Source organism: Patiria miniata, unplaced genomic scaffold (assembly GCF_015706575.1).
Source record: "Patiria miniata isolate m_02_andy unplaced genomic scaffold, ASM1570657v1 HiC_scaffold_7, whole genome shotgun sequence".
Taxonomy (NCBI): Eukaryota; Metazoa; Echinodermata; class Asteroidea; order Valvatida; family Asterinidae; genus Patiria; species Patiria miniata.
In genome coordinates, this window is record NW_024037074.1 from 41,152,502 (window position 1) to 41,172,255 (window position 19,754).

Here is a 19,754-nt window from a genome sequence, read left to right on the forward strand (position 1 = left end):
AAAAAGAACAACTAACGGAAATTTCCAACGATGCGTCTTTAAACGCATCGTTGGTAATGGCCTTCTATCACTGATTTCTTCAAAATGACAGCTTGCCAGAAAGAATTTCACAGGGAGTTTAGTCCCATTACTATCTTTAAACCAAGTATGCTTTTCAAAAATAATTACGTCAGTTACTTTTTGGATAGCTGAAAATGATGGACTGTACCTTTAAGGGAAAATCATAGAAACTTTCATCAATCCTTCAGTCCTGTGAAGGAATGTTCTTTGCGCTTGGAAGTTTCAATGGCCATCAGGCCCTTACTAAGTAACAGTAGCCAGGCCCTAACTCAATAAAATGCAATGAAAACTCGTACGAAAGCAATTTCTGAACTCAAACAAAATGGTCTACTATCACAGCAACACATTACCACTGCGCAATTTACTAAAAACCTGAACACAACTATTTGCTGCACAAGGCAATACCAGCCCATGAGTTTGCCCCTTTTTCCTGAATTGTAGGGAAGTCGTTTGGCAGGCACTCACCTCTGTGTACATACGCACGTAGCCTGTCGTAAAGCCCACCACCACGCACGTCCAGTCTGGCGCCCCCTGTGAACTACGCTTTTGAGACGCCAAGGGGATGCAGAGAACACTGGTAACACACTCTCTGCAGGAAGCAGTCAAGAAATAGTCGGCACATTTAAAAACCCTCAATATAAAACATGGATATTCATTAGGAAAATAAAGATTCTCCCCAATTAGCCCCTCCCCCCACCTTCCATACTTATTACGAGTAAAAGTAAAAGTAAAGTCTGTCGCAAGCCAATATCGCTCATCAGGCCGGTGTTTATCTCAGGTTTCAAAGGCATGAAACGACCCGGGATATTTCTATCCCTTGAATGGGATGCCAGTCCATCACAGGTTACGCCCCAGCTACCGGTAATGCCGGTACCATTTATATTCCTGGGCAAAGAGAGGCAAGTGGAGGTGAAGTGGCTTGCCCAAGGACACACGTATGGCCAGCAGCTGGATTCAAACCCCTGACCATCTGATCATGAGTCACAATTAGTGTGCTTCCCCCCCCCAAAAAAAAAATCAAATTGTATTTACATATTTGGTTGCATTACCTAAGTTATGAGCTTTCTAATGAGAAATTAAAAGAGGAAAAAGGCCTCCAAACTTATTTTGGATTAGGAGTGTTCCCGGTGCTAATTCCAAAAGTGCTAATAAATATCAGTCTTTAGAAGACAAAATCAAATGCAAAGTGAAACAAGCACTTTTTTCAATTCAAACATGGAGCTTTCTTCCAGGGTCTAATAACAAGATGAAACCCATTCAATTGAATTGCTCTGCACAGGTATACCAGCTATAAAGAAGTTCCATTTTTCTGATCAAATTTGGTGAGCTTCTGAATTTGTCATGGACTGTCCGTGAATTCCTTACCCATCGTCTTGGTTGAGAGCGCCCTTGTATATGACGTGGTAGCGATAGTCAATCCCATCCTCATCACGAGGATCCCACTTCTCTGCTTGGCCAAACAAAACCAAAAAAACCCTCAATTTTTTGCAACAATAACTCAACATATGCGTTATTATTGGGCTCTTCATTAGCATTTTGACCGTACTGTTTTCAACCCAGCTAGTCACTTTCTCTCTACTGGGCGTACAGCAGTGTTGTAGTCGAGACCGGATAGTCCGAGACCGAGACCAAGACGGAGACCTAAAGTATTGAGACCGAGACCAGCCCCTCCCTGGCGGACCGAGACCGAGACCGATATGGTCCAAGACCGAGACCGAGACCTTAGAAAATAGACAACAATAATCTAAATACAAAACAAAACACATAATTACAGTTGTAAGTTGTAAACTTTTTTGTTCACGAAGATTACGGACAAAATTTTGGCCAGTGGCAAAGTTCACAAATTGATGACATCTCGCTTGAGCAAGAAGTAATACACAGGCCGTCTGAACCAATCACGATATTATAAAGATTCACTAACAAAGTTGACAACATGATCTATGGGTAGCAAATGTTTTAACCATCAACGGTACTGAACGAAGTGAACACAAAGTAATCGATCGAGCTGTAAATGCTACATATTGCCGAGACCGAGACCGGTCTCGAGACCTACAACACTGTTTAATACCTGTACCGGTAGGCTATAGTCACATAGCAGCACTTATTAGTAAGCGACAATATTTATTATTGACATCTTTGTTCACAGTTTGACGGGCCAAGCAACGCAAGGAGTTGGGCGATGGCAACCCTCCCGGCAGCTGTTTACGGAAGGTTTATTCGTTTGCAGATTGTCAACAATGACGTAAACAATCCTAAAAATGACAACTGCATGAAATTCGAACTGTACGGCTATCGCAACTGAAGAGCGCCCTCATGCGGCTCTTATGTGCATAGAGATACCCAAATTTGGCAGACGGCAACCACACGCACATAATAGCAAAGACCGAGTCACACAAAAAATATATTATTTTTTAGTAAAACGTAGGATATTTTCCCACAATGGCTACATTCAATAGTTTCATTTGCAAAAACAACTAGGATGTGCAACAGTGATCAAGTTTCTTGAGAATATTGTGAGAATTTTGCAAATAAAGGTGCAAGTCGAAGGTACTTCATCAGGATTGTAGTAAAAAATAGACGAGGCACTTATATTTGCCAGTTTTCGTATCGAGTTCTTTTACCCGTTAATAATTACTTAACATTTACTGTATAAATTATTTACTGTTTTGTGTTTTTATAGCGTCCGTGGCACCAATTACCAAGTGCCTTACCGTCACGTATCAATACTTTAGTAACTTACATGTATGTTTCCTAGCATGCATACATCAGCGACTTAAGTACCTAGATGCAGTAATTACCAAAAGGCAACCGCTTTGAAAGTCAGTTCAATTTACAGACATAGCCAGAGACATTGTCTCCACTGCACGATAATGGCCATAAAGTATCATCGCAATGTCATACTTTGGCAAAGCAACGATTGTTTGCAGAACAATATCACGTACGTTGTTTTTTTCTAGACGCTCACGCGTGTTCATAATTATACAGACATGTAGGATGACACTCAGTCGTAGATTCCACGGCGCCAGTTAGTCTGAGGATCAGACATTCACGTTGGCAAAAGCCATGGTTGAGCGTCTGATATATCATACCATGTAGAGTTTATGTGACGCTGCACACCAGCCAATCGGATGGTCTTTAGCGACTGTGACGTCAATTCGATCAGAAATGTGGACTAAGCTGTGGATTGGTCCATTTGGATGTTTTTGTAATACAACAACGAGTGACGGAAGACCTAATAGAAGGCGCCCGCTGAATGGTCAGAATCTCCAGGTCAAGACGTCGTCTTGGTTCGAATAATTAACCGCCCAATCTGCACACATATCATAGACCCTTGCTGTGCACGGGGATATTCGCTAGTCGCCACTTTGGCAGTTTGCCAATATCATGCATCACATTATTTACTCCATTTGCAAAAAACGCCACGAACCAAAAAGTATACAATTACCTATAGAAACCAACACATTTCAATTATTCTATCGTAATTTCCAATGACGTTGCCAAATTCGATTGTCTTTTTTCATTTACTCGTGCGAGTAACCTTGGTGGAAATCGTTTCCTACACCACATTTGAGAAATTTGGAGTTATTTCCGTTTTGTTTCTTTTGTAAGTATTTGCTTGTAGTCATACTACGTTTTATTACTCGTATGTGTAAAACTAGACGTTGTAAATTCAAATTATACGGTAATTGTGTGATGAAATTGTTCAATGAAATAACATTATTTGGGTTCTAACCGAGGGAACATCTTACTTTTTAATAACCCCAGTGCCTTCATCAGGCAAGTAATTCCTTGTTTGTTTGTTTGTTTTTACTAACGCGGACTAGACAACCACCTTTGATAGACAGGATTATTGCAAAATGAACGGGCAAAGTAAGGTAGTCGACTACCAATATAAAAACGGTACAGACTCGTTCGAAAAATGTATAGGCAAATGAGATGTCTCAGTTGAATGTACCATCAGAGTGAGGCAAGGTCTCGTCCGACACATTGGCCAAGGACATGTTCTGACAAACAATACGTCGTTACATACACTAAATGCTTCATTATCGCAGGTGAAAACAGTCAGAGAACAGGGAGCACAACTTGTCCAATCAGACTTCGGGTAGAACCGTCGGGCGGGTGGCAAATCAATACATTATTCAGTAAGACTTCTTTGGCTCAGCAAATACCTGTGACGTCAAGATACGTCATGCGAAATACATGTACATCACTGTATTGTTATAAGTGCCAAGTTAGCGACGACAACTAATCGCTGCAATAATACTGTGCTATTGTTGGGTTTGCATTCTGAACATAGAGCTATATTAAATTTGCTCTATGATTCTGAACTGCAACAGGTTTCATTTAATCGTGCGCCTGATGTCGAACGTCACACCATAACCTTGCAGTTATCTTTTCATTACAAGTTATCGACCGTAAGCGGCAGTACTAGATGTTTTTCTGCTTTTTACAATGTCAAGTCAACGTTTGATCGCCTTTCTCTTCTGGTTGCTGGTTAAGTTATCAGCAGCCATGGCTGGTATGTGCTGCCCTCGTGCATTGGCTGCCATTGCGTACAGGGCGGCGGCTGACCACGCCCTTTTTGGCCACACCCTTCAGGAGGTGCAAGGCACAAGTGCCGCCATGTGCCTGGCTCTGTGTCTGAGTTACCGCGGCCAGTGCGGCTCCATCAACTACGATCACATCAACCGCGTGTGTCAGATAAACGACGCCAGTAAGGAGGAATTCATGGGCGACTTTCATGGCAGTCATAACTTCTCCTACTTCGCGATCGGGCAAGACGATCGGTGCCATCAGGTAAACATCCGAAACTTTCACTCTTAAGATGTTAATTTTTTAAAAACCTGGCGCACAAGCTTTATTGTCTTCGATTCTTACAAATCCCATCACTAACAAGCAAGGCGGGATTATCTTTAGCTTTGCGGCCACCAATTTAACAACCACATTTTAAGATAACCACTTCTTCCATCTTTGTTCGCCCTAGGATATTTTTAGTTCACTCTGACAGATTTCTCTCCATGGGTTGTCTAACCTATTTTACGTTTGGGTCTGTCCACACTAACAGTTACAAAAGTGTAACATTTAGAGGGAACCACGGACAGGAGTCGATACATGAAGTAATATGTTAAGTTTTCCGTCATTCTTCATTCAATATCTAGGTAAGAACATTGCCCACCAACAAGTTTGATCAATTTCTCAGGTTTCCAGAAATTACAGAGGATTATCTTCAAGATTCAACATTCATAACATGGACAGACATTTCATTTTTAAGTGGTAGGAAGCAGTAAATAAAATACATGAATTATCCCAAATTTGTTCCTAAATGTAAAGCTACCCATTAAGAGATTGCCACTGGCCAATCTCAAGTTAAACCTGTAGGTACTTTTAACTACAGGGTGGGCACATCTGCAAGACTTCATGTTCATAACAGGGACAGAAATTGTGTCACAGATTTCTTTCCATGTTATGAACATGTATCAAGTCGCATCATAATTTCATTATACTTAACAGATTGCTTTAATGACGAAAAATAGAAGTTTTGGTCAAGTTTCTTGCTGAAAAGCTGCAACGCAATGACGGCCGCCAAGCCTCGTGGTCTTGGCTAAATACCCAGGCCATTGGACAGAGCTTTCATCTGATTGGTCAGGGTAGGATATCATGAATCCAATTGGTCAATCTAAACCTCACAATCTGCATATCAGCAAAACAAGACCATATTTGGTAAGGAATTTGTTTCCTTCAGTTTCTTGCGCAATTGGTCAACGCAACTTCTTCAGATTTCGCAACCAACTCGAGACAAAGGCTGAACGTTGTTTGTTGCGCAACTCCAAAACGACATAAAAACTTAAAGTGCACCAAGTATAAAGCATTTTATCTTTCAGAGATAAAATCAATTAATGTTGAATGATACTAATTTTTCATTGAATATGTAATATAAATGGAACATGGCCAGGATATATTATAACAAGAACCTATACAATGTAGTATGAATCAAGAGTGTCCGTCCATGTTATGAACATTATCCTTCATTTCATCTTAAAGATGGCCGAGCAATTTCCTACATATCCAGTGAATCAGCCTAATTATTTATCAGTGCAAGCATGGATAATACAGGAATGTTTAAAAAACAAAAATTAGCAAAAAACCTGCTTTGAAATCCACCTCCCATGTCTCACTCATAAAGTTATAAGTTGTAACCGTTAGTGTGGACAGACCCGTTTTCATTTTAAATAACTGGGATTAAATAATTACCATGTGGAGGTCATTATATAAATATTTATGGATTATTTGTTGAGTCATTACAGTCATATTATAAGGACTTGTCAAAATAGGAAAACTATAGATACATCGTTTTGCACTTTAAACAGAATGCAAATAATTGAATGAATTCATGATTACCACAGAGTTTGACCCAGGAGAAGAAAGGATTTAGTGTCTATTTGTCACCCACATAAAATTCTGTCCCTTAAAGCCAGAGTCCATCATTTGCAGCCATCCAAAAAGTAACTGGCGTAATTATTGTTGAAAAACATACTTGGTTGAAAGACAGTAAGGGGACTAAACTCCCTGTTACATTATTCTTTCTGGCAAGCTGTCATTTTGAAGTAATCAATGAAAGAAGGCCTTTCCAACAGTGCGTCTTAAGAAGCACCGTTGGAATTTTTTTTTTTCATTCGGCGAAGCTTGCGCAAGCGTTGACACGACGCACACGCGCACGTGGTTGCTATAATTCGTCAGATCGGTGCGTGACATCACGTAGCTGCAATCGGCTAATGAGAACATGTCTCGGACGCTGAATTCAGGCCCAATTCAAAACATGATCTATGCAACTTTTGATTTGAAGTCGAGATCCTAGAATGTTGTTTTTCTTGTAATATACAGCTGAAGCTGAGCTGAAACTTCATCAGGTTAGTTCTTCAGCACCTGTCTTTAGATCTTGAGCACTTTTGTTGCTTCAAACGAACAAAATGCACAAATTACAAATGATGGACTATACCTTTGAAAAATGCTTTTGCAAAAAGAGAATGAGTGTACTCTTATAATGGGTGCCATTTCAAGGTTTATTAGAGTATATTTTTTTTTACCTTGGAACAGAATTTGTGAACAAATCAGTTGTTAATCAACTTCAACTTCGAAGTGAAATAGAAGAGATACCTTGTTATGTTGTCACTGTGTAATACAACCCAATGTGTTTCAATCCCACTAAATTAACCCTTGGATTCAATGCAACCTTGAACAGTGCCTTAGCCCCATTAACGAAATTGTTATTACAATTTAGGCTGCCATTCACTGTATGGTAATGAGCTCAACTGTCGCTTTATGACTGCATTAGCAGCTGCATTGAAAGAGTCATCACGACATGGTTAGGGGAATAATTTGGTATTATTAAGTGAAAATGCACCAGGCAAAACAACCGCCAATGAATTCCTTCAGCAAAAACCATTGAGTTTTCTCTCGATGATACTCGATTCAGCACCGACTGACTTTAATTATAATTTTTAGGAAGCTATAGGTTGCTTTCTCCACAAAATAAAACAGTACCAAAAAAAGGAGATATTTTCAGGTAATATTTTTCCGGCCGTTAAATTGGGAATTTTGTGGCCGACTATCATTTGACCAACATCAAAATTTACTCTCTCCCGGTGAACGTTTCAGAACTCTACGTCCACGCCTGAAACGATCGAAATTCGAAACAAGTTGAGGATCATAATTAATTCACGTTTTCTTGAGCTTTATCGCCAATTTTCCTAAACACTGTTAAGAAGTCTTAAATCCAAAAACCTTTCATTTTCAGCATGAACCGCAACGGCTCGGAGCTACGACGCATGCGCCTGTGCATGGTAAGACCTGTATACTTTTGCGTGCAGCAGTCTTTGAGGGATAAGCATGAAAATACCTGTACATTAATAACGTTGTACCTAACACATAGCTGCTCAATGGAAACAAACTTGGTTGAAAGATAGTAAGTGAACTAAACTCCCTGTGAAATTATTCTTTCTGGGAAGCTGTCATTTTGAAGTAATCAACGAAAGAAGGCCTTTCCAACGGTGTGTCTAAAGACGCACCGTAGGAAAATTTAAATAAGTAGTTCGTTTTGTAATTGGGCGAAGCGCGCGCAAGCATTGGCACGACACACACGCACGCGCGGTTGCTATAATTCATCGGATCAGTGCACGACGTCGCGTACAGCTGCAATTCAAAACAATTCAAAACATGATTCAGTAACTTTTGATTTGAAATTGAGATCCTAGAATGCTGTTTTTCTCGGAATATACAGCTGAAGCTTAGCTGAAACTTCATCAGGTTAGTTGTTCAGTATCCTTCATTAGATTTTGAACACTTTTGTTGCTTCAAACAAACAAAATGCACAAATTACAAATGATGGACTATATCTTTAACACCCATCATCCTTCAAAGGAATAACTAAACTGTTCATTTAAACACTGTATTTTGGTTACTATCGTTTTCAATGCAGGCTGTAGTTCTGCCAACGATGGTCCTATGGGCATGGCCAGTGGTTTAATACCAGACAGTAGACTGTCAGCCTCGGCATATGGTGATAGTATCAGCAAGGCTGATATTCGAATAACTGGCGGAGGTATGTATTCGCTTAAGTCGAAAAGGAGATCGGTAAAACAAGATGATGTATGAAAGGCGTTTTCAGCCCCCGCAATGAAAGGTGTTTACAAAATGTAGCGTGAGGCCAGCTTCTGAGCCGCTCGGGATATGGCAGGCGCACGTTAACTACAGGGTGAGTAAAAAAAGCGGAACCCAAACCCCCAAAATTATATTTCATATTTAAAAACTATGTTGCACCAAACCTAATAATGACTGGAAAGACAATTTCATAAACTACTTTTAGATGAAAAATATACTGAAATTGCTCAAAGAATATCACCATTTAAACGCAATGACCCTAAAACCTCTTTTGTCCAAAAATGTGATTTCAAGAATCGTCGTCACAATTGACTACAAACATCACCAGCGATATAACCTCAGTTTTAAAGTTTAAAATATTAAACAAAGACCTGTTGAAGGCCCGTCTTTTAAAAAAAAGTGGATTTTATAAATCATATTGTGTGCCTAACCAGGGTTGTTAATAAAGATATTGTGCACTACAATTGTTGAAAGTACTTGAAACAAGTATTCTGTGTCATTTTCTTTGTTGTTCCAAACAATCAGAATATACAATATGTTTCATCCAAATAAAACAGTTTTATATTGCAATAAACTGTTTTATTTGGACGAAATATGTTTTAGGGTCATTGCGTTTAAATGGTGATATTCTTTGAACAGATTGAGCAATTTCTGTAGCTTTTTTCCACCTAAAAGAAGCTTAGGAAATTGGATCTCCAGTCATTATTGTTTTTTGTGCTAATATTGTTTTAAATATGAAATATAATTTTTTGGGTTTGGGTTCCACTTTTTTTTACTCACCGTGTAGTTTGTGCGCATACGCCAAAATCTCGCTAATTCCAGTGGGATGGTAGCGCCTGGGAGAGGAAAGACTCACCAATTTTTCTACATTTTCTACATTTTTTAAGTTAAATACCTGCCATCGGATGAAACAAATACCTATATTTTTATTTTATTCACCATTTTTTGTGATTTAAATTCGACGTTATTAAAGAAAACGATCGATCGTTATCTGCTTTCCATTTCAATGCCATCATGGTAAAAAGGGTCAACTTAAGTTGGAATATATTGTTTTGCACGTAAATGAGTCGAGGTACAGTGCACGACTGTTGAGGAATTTCTTCAGGTATAAAGAGACATTTTTCATGTTCGTATCGGGCTCTGGTTCCTCTTATTTCTGGGAGATGACAGGTCCTGTGCGAATGACAATTCACGGCCGGATAGCCTTATAATGTAGATAGTTCCTACCAAATAAATGCAATTTCAGCTAAGAAAATGCCACGGATGGACAAAAAAAAAAAAAAAAGTCTGGCGTTGATATGATGGCGGTGCTGCGACGTTAATTACTAGTGAGTACTAGGCCTACTCGGAAACTTCAGTTCGGTGACTGTTTTAGGCTTTATATTCTAAGATCCTTCCTCAACATGCAATGAGACAAGACCTACCTGGAATACACGTTGATATTTCGGGGAATTTGAGCTCTCCATCCATTTATAAGATTGTCAATCCGCTGTAACTTTGCGAGAGTCACTCGTTCACCCGCACACTATTTACGCTGCCATGTTTGTTATTTGCCTTGCTTTGATTTTCAAAATGCGTACCCTGATAAAGGTATATTCGCGTGTAGTGTATGTGGCGGCAAGGATGCCTATGATAAAGTCATTTAACTCTCAGGATTTTTTTTTTTTTAAGTTGAGAGGGCACTTGATTGAAGGACTAATTATATTGATTTGACATTATTTAGTACGGGCTCCAGACCCCCCAAAATGAGTTAACCCTACACAATTTCCTCCCCACAATATTTTTACAATTTTGTATGCAGTAAGACCTGCTGATTCAGAATCTGGACGGTGGATTAAAATTAGACCCGGCGAAAACGCATTTTTAGGTCAAAATCCAATATGGCCGCCATTTCCTCCCCCAAAAACATCAAAAGTATGGTGTTTTACTAAATTCATCAATAATCGACAGACTGAACCCAAATTTGGCTCAATTATTTTGATGGCAGGTTGGTGTGCTCGCCGCAAGACTGGAAACCCGTGGGTACAGGCCGACTTGGAGCAGGCATGCAATGTGACTGGCATACAATACGCCGGTGGGCCTGATGATGGAACACCAGACAGGTTCATTGTGATGTACAGCGCTAATACTATCGACCAACTGCAGAATGTCAAGAACGAGGAGCAAACTGGTGACGCTGTGGTAAGTCGCCCGGTAAAAAAACGACATGTCTGCTTCTGAAAGAGCCAGTTAGCTTGTTAGACCGGGAGCTAGGTGAAATCACTGAGAAATCACAAAAAAGAGGAAATTCAAATTTTTCCCAGACTTTGTACAGTGTTTTTCTATTTTCAATGGCACACATGGGAAGTGAAAAAAAAGAGGAAATCAACTGATCCGAGGAAAAGTTGCATGCCTGCTAGGTGGAGTTTAATCAACAATTTGAGCACAAAAGGTTTGATGGTACCAGGCCATTGTCCGTCGGGGGGGGGGTGTTCAGAAATGGTCATTCTTAAGTTGCCCTAGGTCCGATGGGGGTCAGGGGACTTAGGTAATGTCCAAAATTTCAAGTTTAATTAACATGTCGCACACAAGTGCCGTTTTTGGATTACAACATTGAGATTGACCCCATGATGCCAAAAATGCTACTTAAGATCGGAAAAAAAGTCTACCTAAAAATCTTCTACCCCCTGATGGACAACGGCTTGGTACCATCACACTTTTTGTGCTCAAATTGTTATTAAACTCCACCTAGCTCCCGGTCTATTTTGAAGTGGTGTCGCTTGCAGTGCCAAATAAAGTAGCATTTTCGGGATTATGTTGGACACAATGGACCTTACTCACGACGAAACCATTTCGGTAGTGTTCCCTGAATGTACATGTATTTTATAAATTGTAGCTGTTGAGTAGGATTGTGCCAGACTATGCGTTCCAAGCCGCAATTTCGTTGTGTTTTTTAAATGTGGCTTAAAAAATTAGGGTACATGTATATATGTTTATTCACCAATTTTTAATTATTCATCAGAGCAGACTGGTATTAATTTGTAATTAACTTTATTTCATTACTTATATTTCTATATTCGCAAGCTCCAAAAATGAAGATTTGACCTCGCTTCCAATTTAATATGGCCAACTCGTAAATAAAGCATATGGGCTCCGTGCACAAGAAAAAGATGTCTTCGCGTAATTGTCGGCATCTTCAGCACTCAGCAATGCAAACGTTCGAATGTCTCCAAACTCTCCCTTTGTAACCGTTGAAAATAATGGTTTGAATAATTTTGCCCAGTTCATTTTATCGCGTATTCAGGTAGCCTTGATAACACCGATCCCGCGACACAATACATGCATTTTGTAACTTTGTTTTGGTATTATACGGTACATGTAATTAGCATTTGAAAGTATTTTTTTTTTCTACAGTTCGATGGGACCACCCGAGATGTTGTGGTAACTGCGAGATTCCCGACGGCTGTTTACGCAAGATACATCAGGCTGAAACCCCCTACGTGGGATTGGAATGTTGAATACAAGAACGGCAACCCTTTTTGCTTGCGATTTGAGCTGCTTGGTTGCCGCTAAATGCGCCCCCAAGCGATGGAAACGACACAGTATCGTCTGGCAACAATGTTGCAAACACAAAGCTACATCTATATTAAATTAAATTTAATATAGCTCTATGGTTGTTAATAAGGGAATAAATGTGTGCTTCGGAGGTTTTTATCACTCTGTTTAAGACCACTTAGAGTCTGGGTGCTGATAATTACCCGAGCCGGAGGCGAGGGTAATTATCAGCACCCAGACTCTAAGTGGTCTTAAACAGAGTGATAAATAACGACGGAGCACATATTTATTGCCATTCATAAATACCTTTTCGGTAAGAAAAAATCATATAATTCGTTCAAAACATCCCGATTTTGTTCAACAAATTCACTTTATGCTTTTTGAAACATCCCTCTTGCAAAATAATGGAGTGTTCAGCTGGCAAGTAAGATGTAAACAACTCTTTTATGGAGATTAACGCGCGCGTATCATGTTCTGCGCGATGTCGCGCAGAACGCACCTGGCGCGTTGCGTTTTGAATTTAGAACTTTAAAATTCTGACTCCCTGGTAGTGTTGCGCATGCCTACGTGAGGATTGTGAACGTTCAACCAATGAAACGATAAGAGGCACTGGATTTTTAGGAGTCCACATTTTATTGTGACACTGGAAAAGTGTTTAAGACCAGCTAGCCATGTCTTTATCATCCGTTTAAGACCAGCCACGTGACGGGCTCTCGACCAATAGGAATGCGTAAACTGTCTTAGGTATTTATGAATAATTTATCATCGTCAAAGAAAGAAGTTTAAACATGTGACTTTTTAATTAAACATTCATATTGTGTCCAAGTAAACATGTATATTAGAAATCAGTTTTCTCTAAACGATCAAGGTTTATAAAAAAAATGTAATTCAACCCACATGGCTTCAGCTGCACAGCAAAATTTGCATGTCGCTGATTTGTTTTGGTTTAAGTGTGGGATCTTTTTATCCTCAAACTCATTTCATGTTAAACTTCTAGAATCAGAGTAATAGAATCAGAGTAATAGAATCAGTTAAGCTTCTGAAGTCTGAACAAAAACAAGATTTAATTTTTCTTTCTGATGTAGTAGAAAAACAGTGTGTATCTTTGAAGTTAGGAAGGATACTTTTTACACTGTTGGTAGTTTCATAGCATGGTAAAATTATCAGAAAATATTAAGTATTGCACCTTCAATTTAAATTTGCATTATTAGTTGTATTAAATCGTGTGGTACAAAGTGTGGGTTAAGAAAAAAAACAATATCATTTTTGTTTTTAAAGATGAACTGAAGATACCGAATATTACGAGTGGCAATCTAACAGACTTGATATGAAAACAGTGAAAGGTCGCCCACTCACCTCCGAAAGATATTTATTTTCCTCGATGTCATGGAAACTGGTGGTGGAATCGAAGCAGACCTGAGGCGACTACTAAGCTTGACTGACCCCGTTACCTCTGATATTTTTAAAATAATGTTTACAGCCGGAAGTTGATGCCAATTTGAACAATGGGGGCGTTTATAGCCTGTCACAACCACAGACATATAAATGCATATAAACCGAGACCGAGACCGAGACCGAGACCGAGACTGGTCTCGAGACCTACAACACTGGCGTACAGAGTTTGTTTATAACCAGGTTTTCATTGATTTTTTTCACACAAACATTGTTGAATTAAGTTAGGTTTTGCCCTTCACCGACGTACAAACACTGTATACTCAGTGTGTTACCGGTACCTCCTGAGTGAAAGTTGGAAAAATCACTCGGGTGGGACTTGAACCCACGACCTCCTGCTTTCTAGTGCAGATGTCTTACCACTCGACCATCGAGCTAACGGATCGGTTGGCTGGTTCGAATCTGATGTACATAGCTGCGGGTACCGCATTAACTAACACACTGAGTACACAGTGTTTATACGTCGGTGATGGGCAAAACCTAACTTGATTTACATCGCCCCAATGCAAAATTCCATCTTATGCATTGTTAAATTACGTACAATATGCAGACTACATGTAATTCATGAGAAAAGCAAGGTTGAATATGTGACCAAGAATAAAGGGACATCTTTAAACACAAAGTACACCGAATTACTTTACATTTTGAGTCAATGCTTTTGCACGCTAAATGTGTCTTACAATAAATAGAGATAGAAATATACGGGGTTGTGAGCAAAATCCAGGGTTTTTTTTTTATATGAAACACATTGATTGCAACTTGTGTTGACCTCATGTGTACGGTAGCACAAGAACTGAGCAAAATGGGCATTTGATTTTATAATTGCGCACTGCTTTTTTTTGGGGGGGGGGGGGGGGTTGAGGGAAAGGAGGATGCATCTACATGTAAGTATTGATTACAGAACCCTCTGCCATATTTCAGTCAAAATCAGCCAGCTGGCTCAGTGATCGAGTGGCGAGACATCTGCACAAGTGACGGTCAATGTTCAAGTGAAGTAGCGGTGTGCATGTACAGGCAGTACAGGCACTGGGTACCCTAACGAAGTACAACACCCTTAAAAGGAACCCAACCCCAAATCACAGAAGTTGTCTTCCGGGCTCTATAGGTGAAGGCTGTAAACTGCAACTTTAGCGAGCGTCATCTGTCGTGCCTCAAAATGCACATCAATGTTATGTTTTGTTTTTTTCATGTAGCCTGGTTTTCAGTTTAGAAATTCCCCTCAAATGGCATTCAAAACCTGTATTTTCATTGTCTGTGAATTTACTACTCAATTTGTAAAAGTTGGTTACTGGTACCCAATCCCATAATCTGGAACCGGTTCCTGACATCAGTTGTCGGGTACTCGGGTACTCAGGTACCCAGTTCCGATTCACACACTGAAAGTGAATTTTTCCTCACAAGCTTTAAACAGCACTGAATATACGGTGGTCATTACAAACTGGCAAAGGGCAAAACCAAGAATTCAAATGAGATTGTAGGTTACACTTTATATTCTGCTCTGGTGTAAAATAGGTATAGAGTTTGCGGTAGCACTTGTGTATATGAATATCTTTTGAGAATTTGTGCGTCTGAAAAGAACCAGTGCATTCAGAAACGGTTCTTTCAGAACCACACAAACTCACAAGTAAGAACTGAATAAATAGCGCTATCTCAAGCCCATACCTATCAAGTCTCCACCAGGCACTATGGCAGGCACACTTTCTAGTAATGCTTGCCAAGGTGTGCTTAACCCTTACCTCCCCAACTCCATCAAAATCCATCCTCCAATTTTGGTGGATTTTGGGGAATTGGTCCTACAAGCTTGGTTTGACTAAATATTGATGGAGTATGATGGACTTGGGCCTGGAGGCCTAAAGCAAAGCATGCATTGGAAGCAGTCAGATTGATGGATTTTGGCGGACTTGGTCCAGAACTTAGTGAAAGACAGTAGGGAGTTAGGGTTAATGTGAGGAAATGTGCTTACGTTGTAAGAACACCACTTTCTCCTCAAAAGCCAAGACCATCAGATCGCCGGTGGGAGACAACGACATGCTACATTCCTGCAACCATGCTTCCTGTTCGTCCTTCTTGCCTTCTGACGTCTCTCCCTCCTGCCAAAAAAGGGATCAAAAATGTGTCAAGAGTCTGAGAGGAACTCCTTAATGCTACTTCGAGTAAAATTAAAGTCAGAAAAATAAGGGGACAAAGAGAGGCATTGTCAATGTTCAGCAGTGTTGTAGGACTCCAGTCCAGGACTCGGACTCGATTCCGTCTGGAGTAACAATTTCTGTCTCGACTTGAGTCGCATCGGCAAAAGACTCAGACTCGGCTTGGACTGGACCATCATGACTTGGACTTAAGTCACGTATTTTGTTTACCAAAAATTACTTTTTAAAAACATAATTCCGATATTTATTTTCCGAAAGTAATGTTAAAGCAGTGCAAGAGAACATTAGGCACATGATCGTACCGCACCACGCTCCAGGTGGTGTTGCAAATAAAAGTGATTAGGCCAAAAAAAATAATAGTGCTGCTTCAGGTTACCCTACATACCCTATTTTGACAGCCCCTACACTAATTATTTTTAAGGAAAAGTGAGGAAAATCATCAATTACTACCTTTTACCCTTGACTACATGCAGACGCCTCCATATGATCGTGCACACAAACAATTGCCCCAAAAAAACTTCCCTACCTACCTACCCTATTTTCAAATGATATGTAATCGGAAGCAGAACTTTTTTGGGGGGGGGGCGATATTATTAAATGTGTTCATCTATATTTAACATTTATGTTACTAGGATGGGAAGGGCAGATATTGGCCTAGCCTGCAAAACTTGTATTTTAAATTAATAATAATAAATTTAAAGATTGCGGGTAACACCATGTGGAAAGTAATCTCTCCTTGGAAGAAGTGTGGTTCGGAAAAGAACCGGTTGGTTGAGTGTAGAACTCGACGTTTCGGACAGTGTGCTCTGTCCGTCCTCGGGACATTTTTTATACATTTATATTGCGCAAATTCAAATGCGCATCACAATGTATTAAAGCAGGCAATGATGAAGTGATGTCCTTGTCACGCCCCAATTACAACAATGGCGCCAACTATAGTTGGGACAGTCCAACCTGTAGTTAGGACATTCAAAGCCAGTCCAGACCATAGTTGGGACAGTCCCAACTGTAGTTGGGATGATGTTATAGTTGGGGTGTAACATCTTTGCAAGTTACTGACCTCTTCATCATCTTGGTTCCAGCTCCAGTCGGCATCATCCCATCCATCTGCAAGACACAACTCTCAGTTTAATGCAACGATCAATTGTAGCCCCCTCCCACCCAAACCCCTAGCATCACAGCCATGACGGATGTGACTGATCCATCATGCACAACTCCGGGGGTGGGGAAGGGGGAATAAAGGGCCCCATCTTACAGTCGGGTCACTCCACGCCAACTGTCTTAAATTTTGAGAAGTTGTCAGAGGACCGCCTCAGATTCGGATGGAACTTTTAAAAAAATACCTCTGTGGAATGTGGTTCTTACGAACACACGTGAAATTTTAGACGCCAAATCCAAGTTGTTGGTGAGATATGACACCTGAAAAATATTCTTGCACCCCCTTTTCCACTTTTTCTGCTACGTCGGTCAACTATGAATTGGAAATGTTTCTCAATCTCAGTCCCAGGCCATGAGAATGAAAGTTTTAGATTTGCGTCCACCGCCCGCACCTCCCCGAGGCAGCCGCACGAAAATTTCATTATTTTGCAAGACTTTCATTATTTCAAAAAATACTATTCTCAATAACAAATGACACACAAAAAATTAATTTAGTTGCATGAAAATAAAATACTAAGGCACATTTCCACATGGTGTATGGTGTGCATATTTGACACCACTCTAGAGACCTAGCCCAGGCCAAACCGCAACTTCGCGATCGTATATTCCGTCTGCATAGCGCAGTACACAACCTGTGCATACATTCTGTGTACGCGGCGATGTTTTTTCCTCGGGTTTCCCCGGCCCCCATTTCATTCGGCATTTACCAAGCACTGCTTATATCGCTTAATCTGATTGGTCCCTTGATTGTGGCACTCACTGAGTCAACCAATGGAAACTTTATCTCAAGTTAAGTATGCATTTCTGCAAGCATTTCTGCATGCTTTTTTTCATGATCGAGTTGAGTATTTCCAATTGATATTCTCACTTCATCTGTTACTGATTTGCCTGAAACTGTTGGATGGATCACAATAAGAACATTGGAAAAAATGTTGCAACCTGCCGCCACTTTTTTCTTCATATATCATGTCAATGAAGGTCATTCATTGTAAAAATAATGATAAGACATGAATCTGGGACTAAGAAACATTTCCAATTTTGTTAGGAAATACTCAGAAAGTTTTCTTTACTCTCCATAGACTTTGTACACAATCACGGAAGTGGCGTCAGGTTGCAACATTTTTCAAGAACATTTCTTAGCATGTTTGTTTTTGTTTACGACGAAATGGATGAGTTGAGCCGATATGTGTCCGATTTTTCAACAACTGAATTGGATTCGAAGTGGTCTGCATGCTATCCATGCCGTTGTCGTGTCTGACCCGCTGTCATGTTTTAGACTCGTGGCGCTGCGCGCGGCGGCATCCACTACCGCCACATTTTAGAAGATGTTTCAAATAAGAGATCGATTTATCACTAAAATAATGAAAAATGAAAAAAAAGCCGGAAAAATTCGGCTACCCGTTCACCACTTTTTTCAATTAATTTTCTAGCGCCAAAAGTTACATCTTTTGTGGTTATTCCCTCCACTTTCCCTCCTCTACTCTCACCCTCTCCTTTCCTTAATTTCTATTTATCAATCAGTCACTTACTTCATCGAGATTCGAACCTCGGACGCTTGCTTGATACACGAGACTCTTAACTGCTAGGCCGCGCACGATCGCTGTTGCAATGATCAATCTTTGGACGTATTTGAAGTGTCCATTGAAATAAACTAAATATTCATGAGAAAATAAATATTCATAATGACGTATTGCACTATCATTGGCCGGCTCATGCGACGTCATGGTTATCGATGTCATGCGTATTACGTACCTCTGTTCCAGACACTTCTTCAATCAGTTTTGACCGGCTGCTTCAACTCAGATCTGCACTACATGTGCATGCAACATGTGCTCTAAAAACATATTTTTACTAAAAAAATTTCGCATGTCCGCTGTTTCCTGGATTCCTCTTGGTTGAAATCACAAGGTGAGGTGAAAATTTGGATGTTTGGCGGCAGGTAAGTGGTGATGTTGTGCCCATTCTTGAAAATCACGCAATCTTAAGAATGCGCGCGCATTCTTAAGAATGAGCGCGCATTCTTAAGAATGAGCGCGCGTTCTTAAGAATGAGCGCTCATTCTTAAGATTGCGTGGGAATATCACGTGCACAATTTATGAATTTTGCGCAATCTTAACAAACATTGCACGACATAATTACATGAATTATGTTAAATGAAATGTATAGCGGTTAAAAGGGAAACAATTCATATAAAGAGGAAAGAAAATGTTCTATGCTTCTGTACTCGTATAACTACGATAATTTGAATCAAATTAAACCTGTTATTATTGCTTTTTTTTGCCCACTATGGGAAGTTTTGTAATAACGGAGGACTGGGAACTAGTCTGGGAAGTGTTTTGTTTAGGCTAGACAAGTTACAAGTCCCTGTATGTATCATATTGCATGCCACGAAAAAAAAACGATGTCCAGAAGCCCTATCGTCCGGAAATTGGGCGCACAGTTTCTTCACACGAAATACTCACCTAGATCAGCTGTGTCCGCTGGCTTATTATTGGGGAAAAGAAATTTACGCACTGTAGAAATATCCTCAAAGCAACCGATATTACTTAGCACACACGACATGATGTTTCCAGAAAGTATGCGGTCTATCGTTTATTCGTTTTCTCAACAATTAAGGATCTGTCTTTTTGCCAGCTGTCATGGAGGCGGCCATCTTGACTTCATGAGCTGCAGTTATGCTAACCTTTGTTCCATTCTGAATCTTTTAGTACACCGCCACGTATATATGAAATCTGAGAAGCACTT

General features: G+C 40.0%; 2 protein-coding genes across 3 annotated transcripts in view; one reads left to right on the plus strand and one right to left on the minus strand.

Moving 5' to 3' along the window:
* Window positions 1-19,701, minus strand: part of LOC119745306 (rab3 GTPase-activating protein non-catalytic subunit-like) — a 56,869-nt gene extending 37,168 nt beyond the window's left edge. Inside the window, exons 1-5 of one of the 2 annotated variants that reach the window (XM_038221583.1) lie at window positions 19,472-19,701; window positions 16,912-16,958; window positions 15,668-15,794; window positions 1,426-1,507; window positions 526-649 (exon numbers count right to left, since the gene is read on the minus strand). In XM_038221583.1, the coding sequence (XP_038077511.1) occupies window positions 526-649; window positions 1,426-1,507; window positions 15,668-15,794; window positions 16,912-16,958; window positions 19,472-19,571 (480 nt within the window). In that variant the 5' untranslated portion in view covers window positions 19,572-19,701. Of the gene's footprint in view, window positions 1-525; window positions 650-1,425; window positions 1,511-15,667; window positions 15,795-16,911; window positions 16,959-19,471 lie in introns of both variants that reach the window. The other variant, XM_038221582.1, reaches the window with a different exon arrangement.
* Window positions 8,527-12,376, plus strand: LOC119745308 (inactive carboxypeptidase-like protein X2). The gene is made up of 3 exons (XM_038221586.1): window positions 8,527-8,659; window positions 10,706-10,899; window positions 12,112-12,376. Exons 1-3 carry the CDS (start codon window positions 8,563-8,565, stop codon window positions 12,268-12,270), a joined length of 450 nt encoding a protein of 149 aa, XP_038077514.1. The 5' UTR covers window positions 8,527-8,562; the 3' UTR covers window positions 12,271-12,376.
* Window positions 19,702-19,754: the final 53 nt, after the last annotated feature.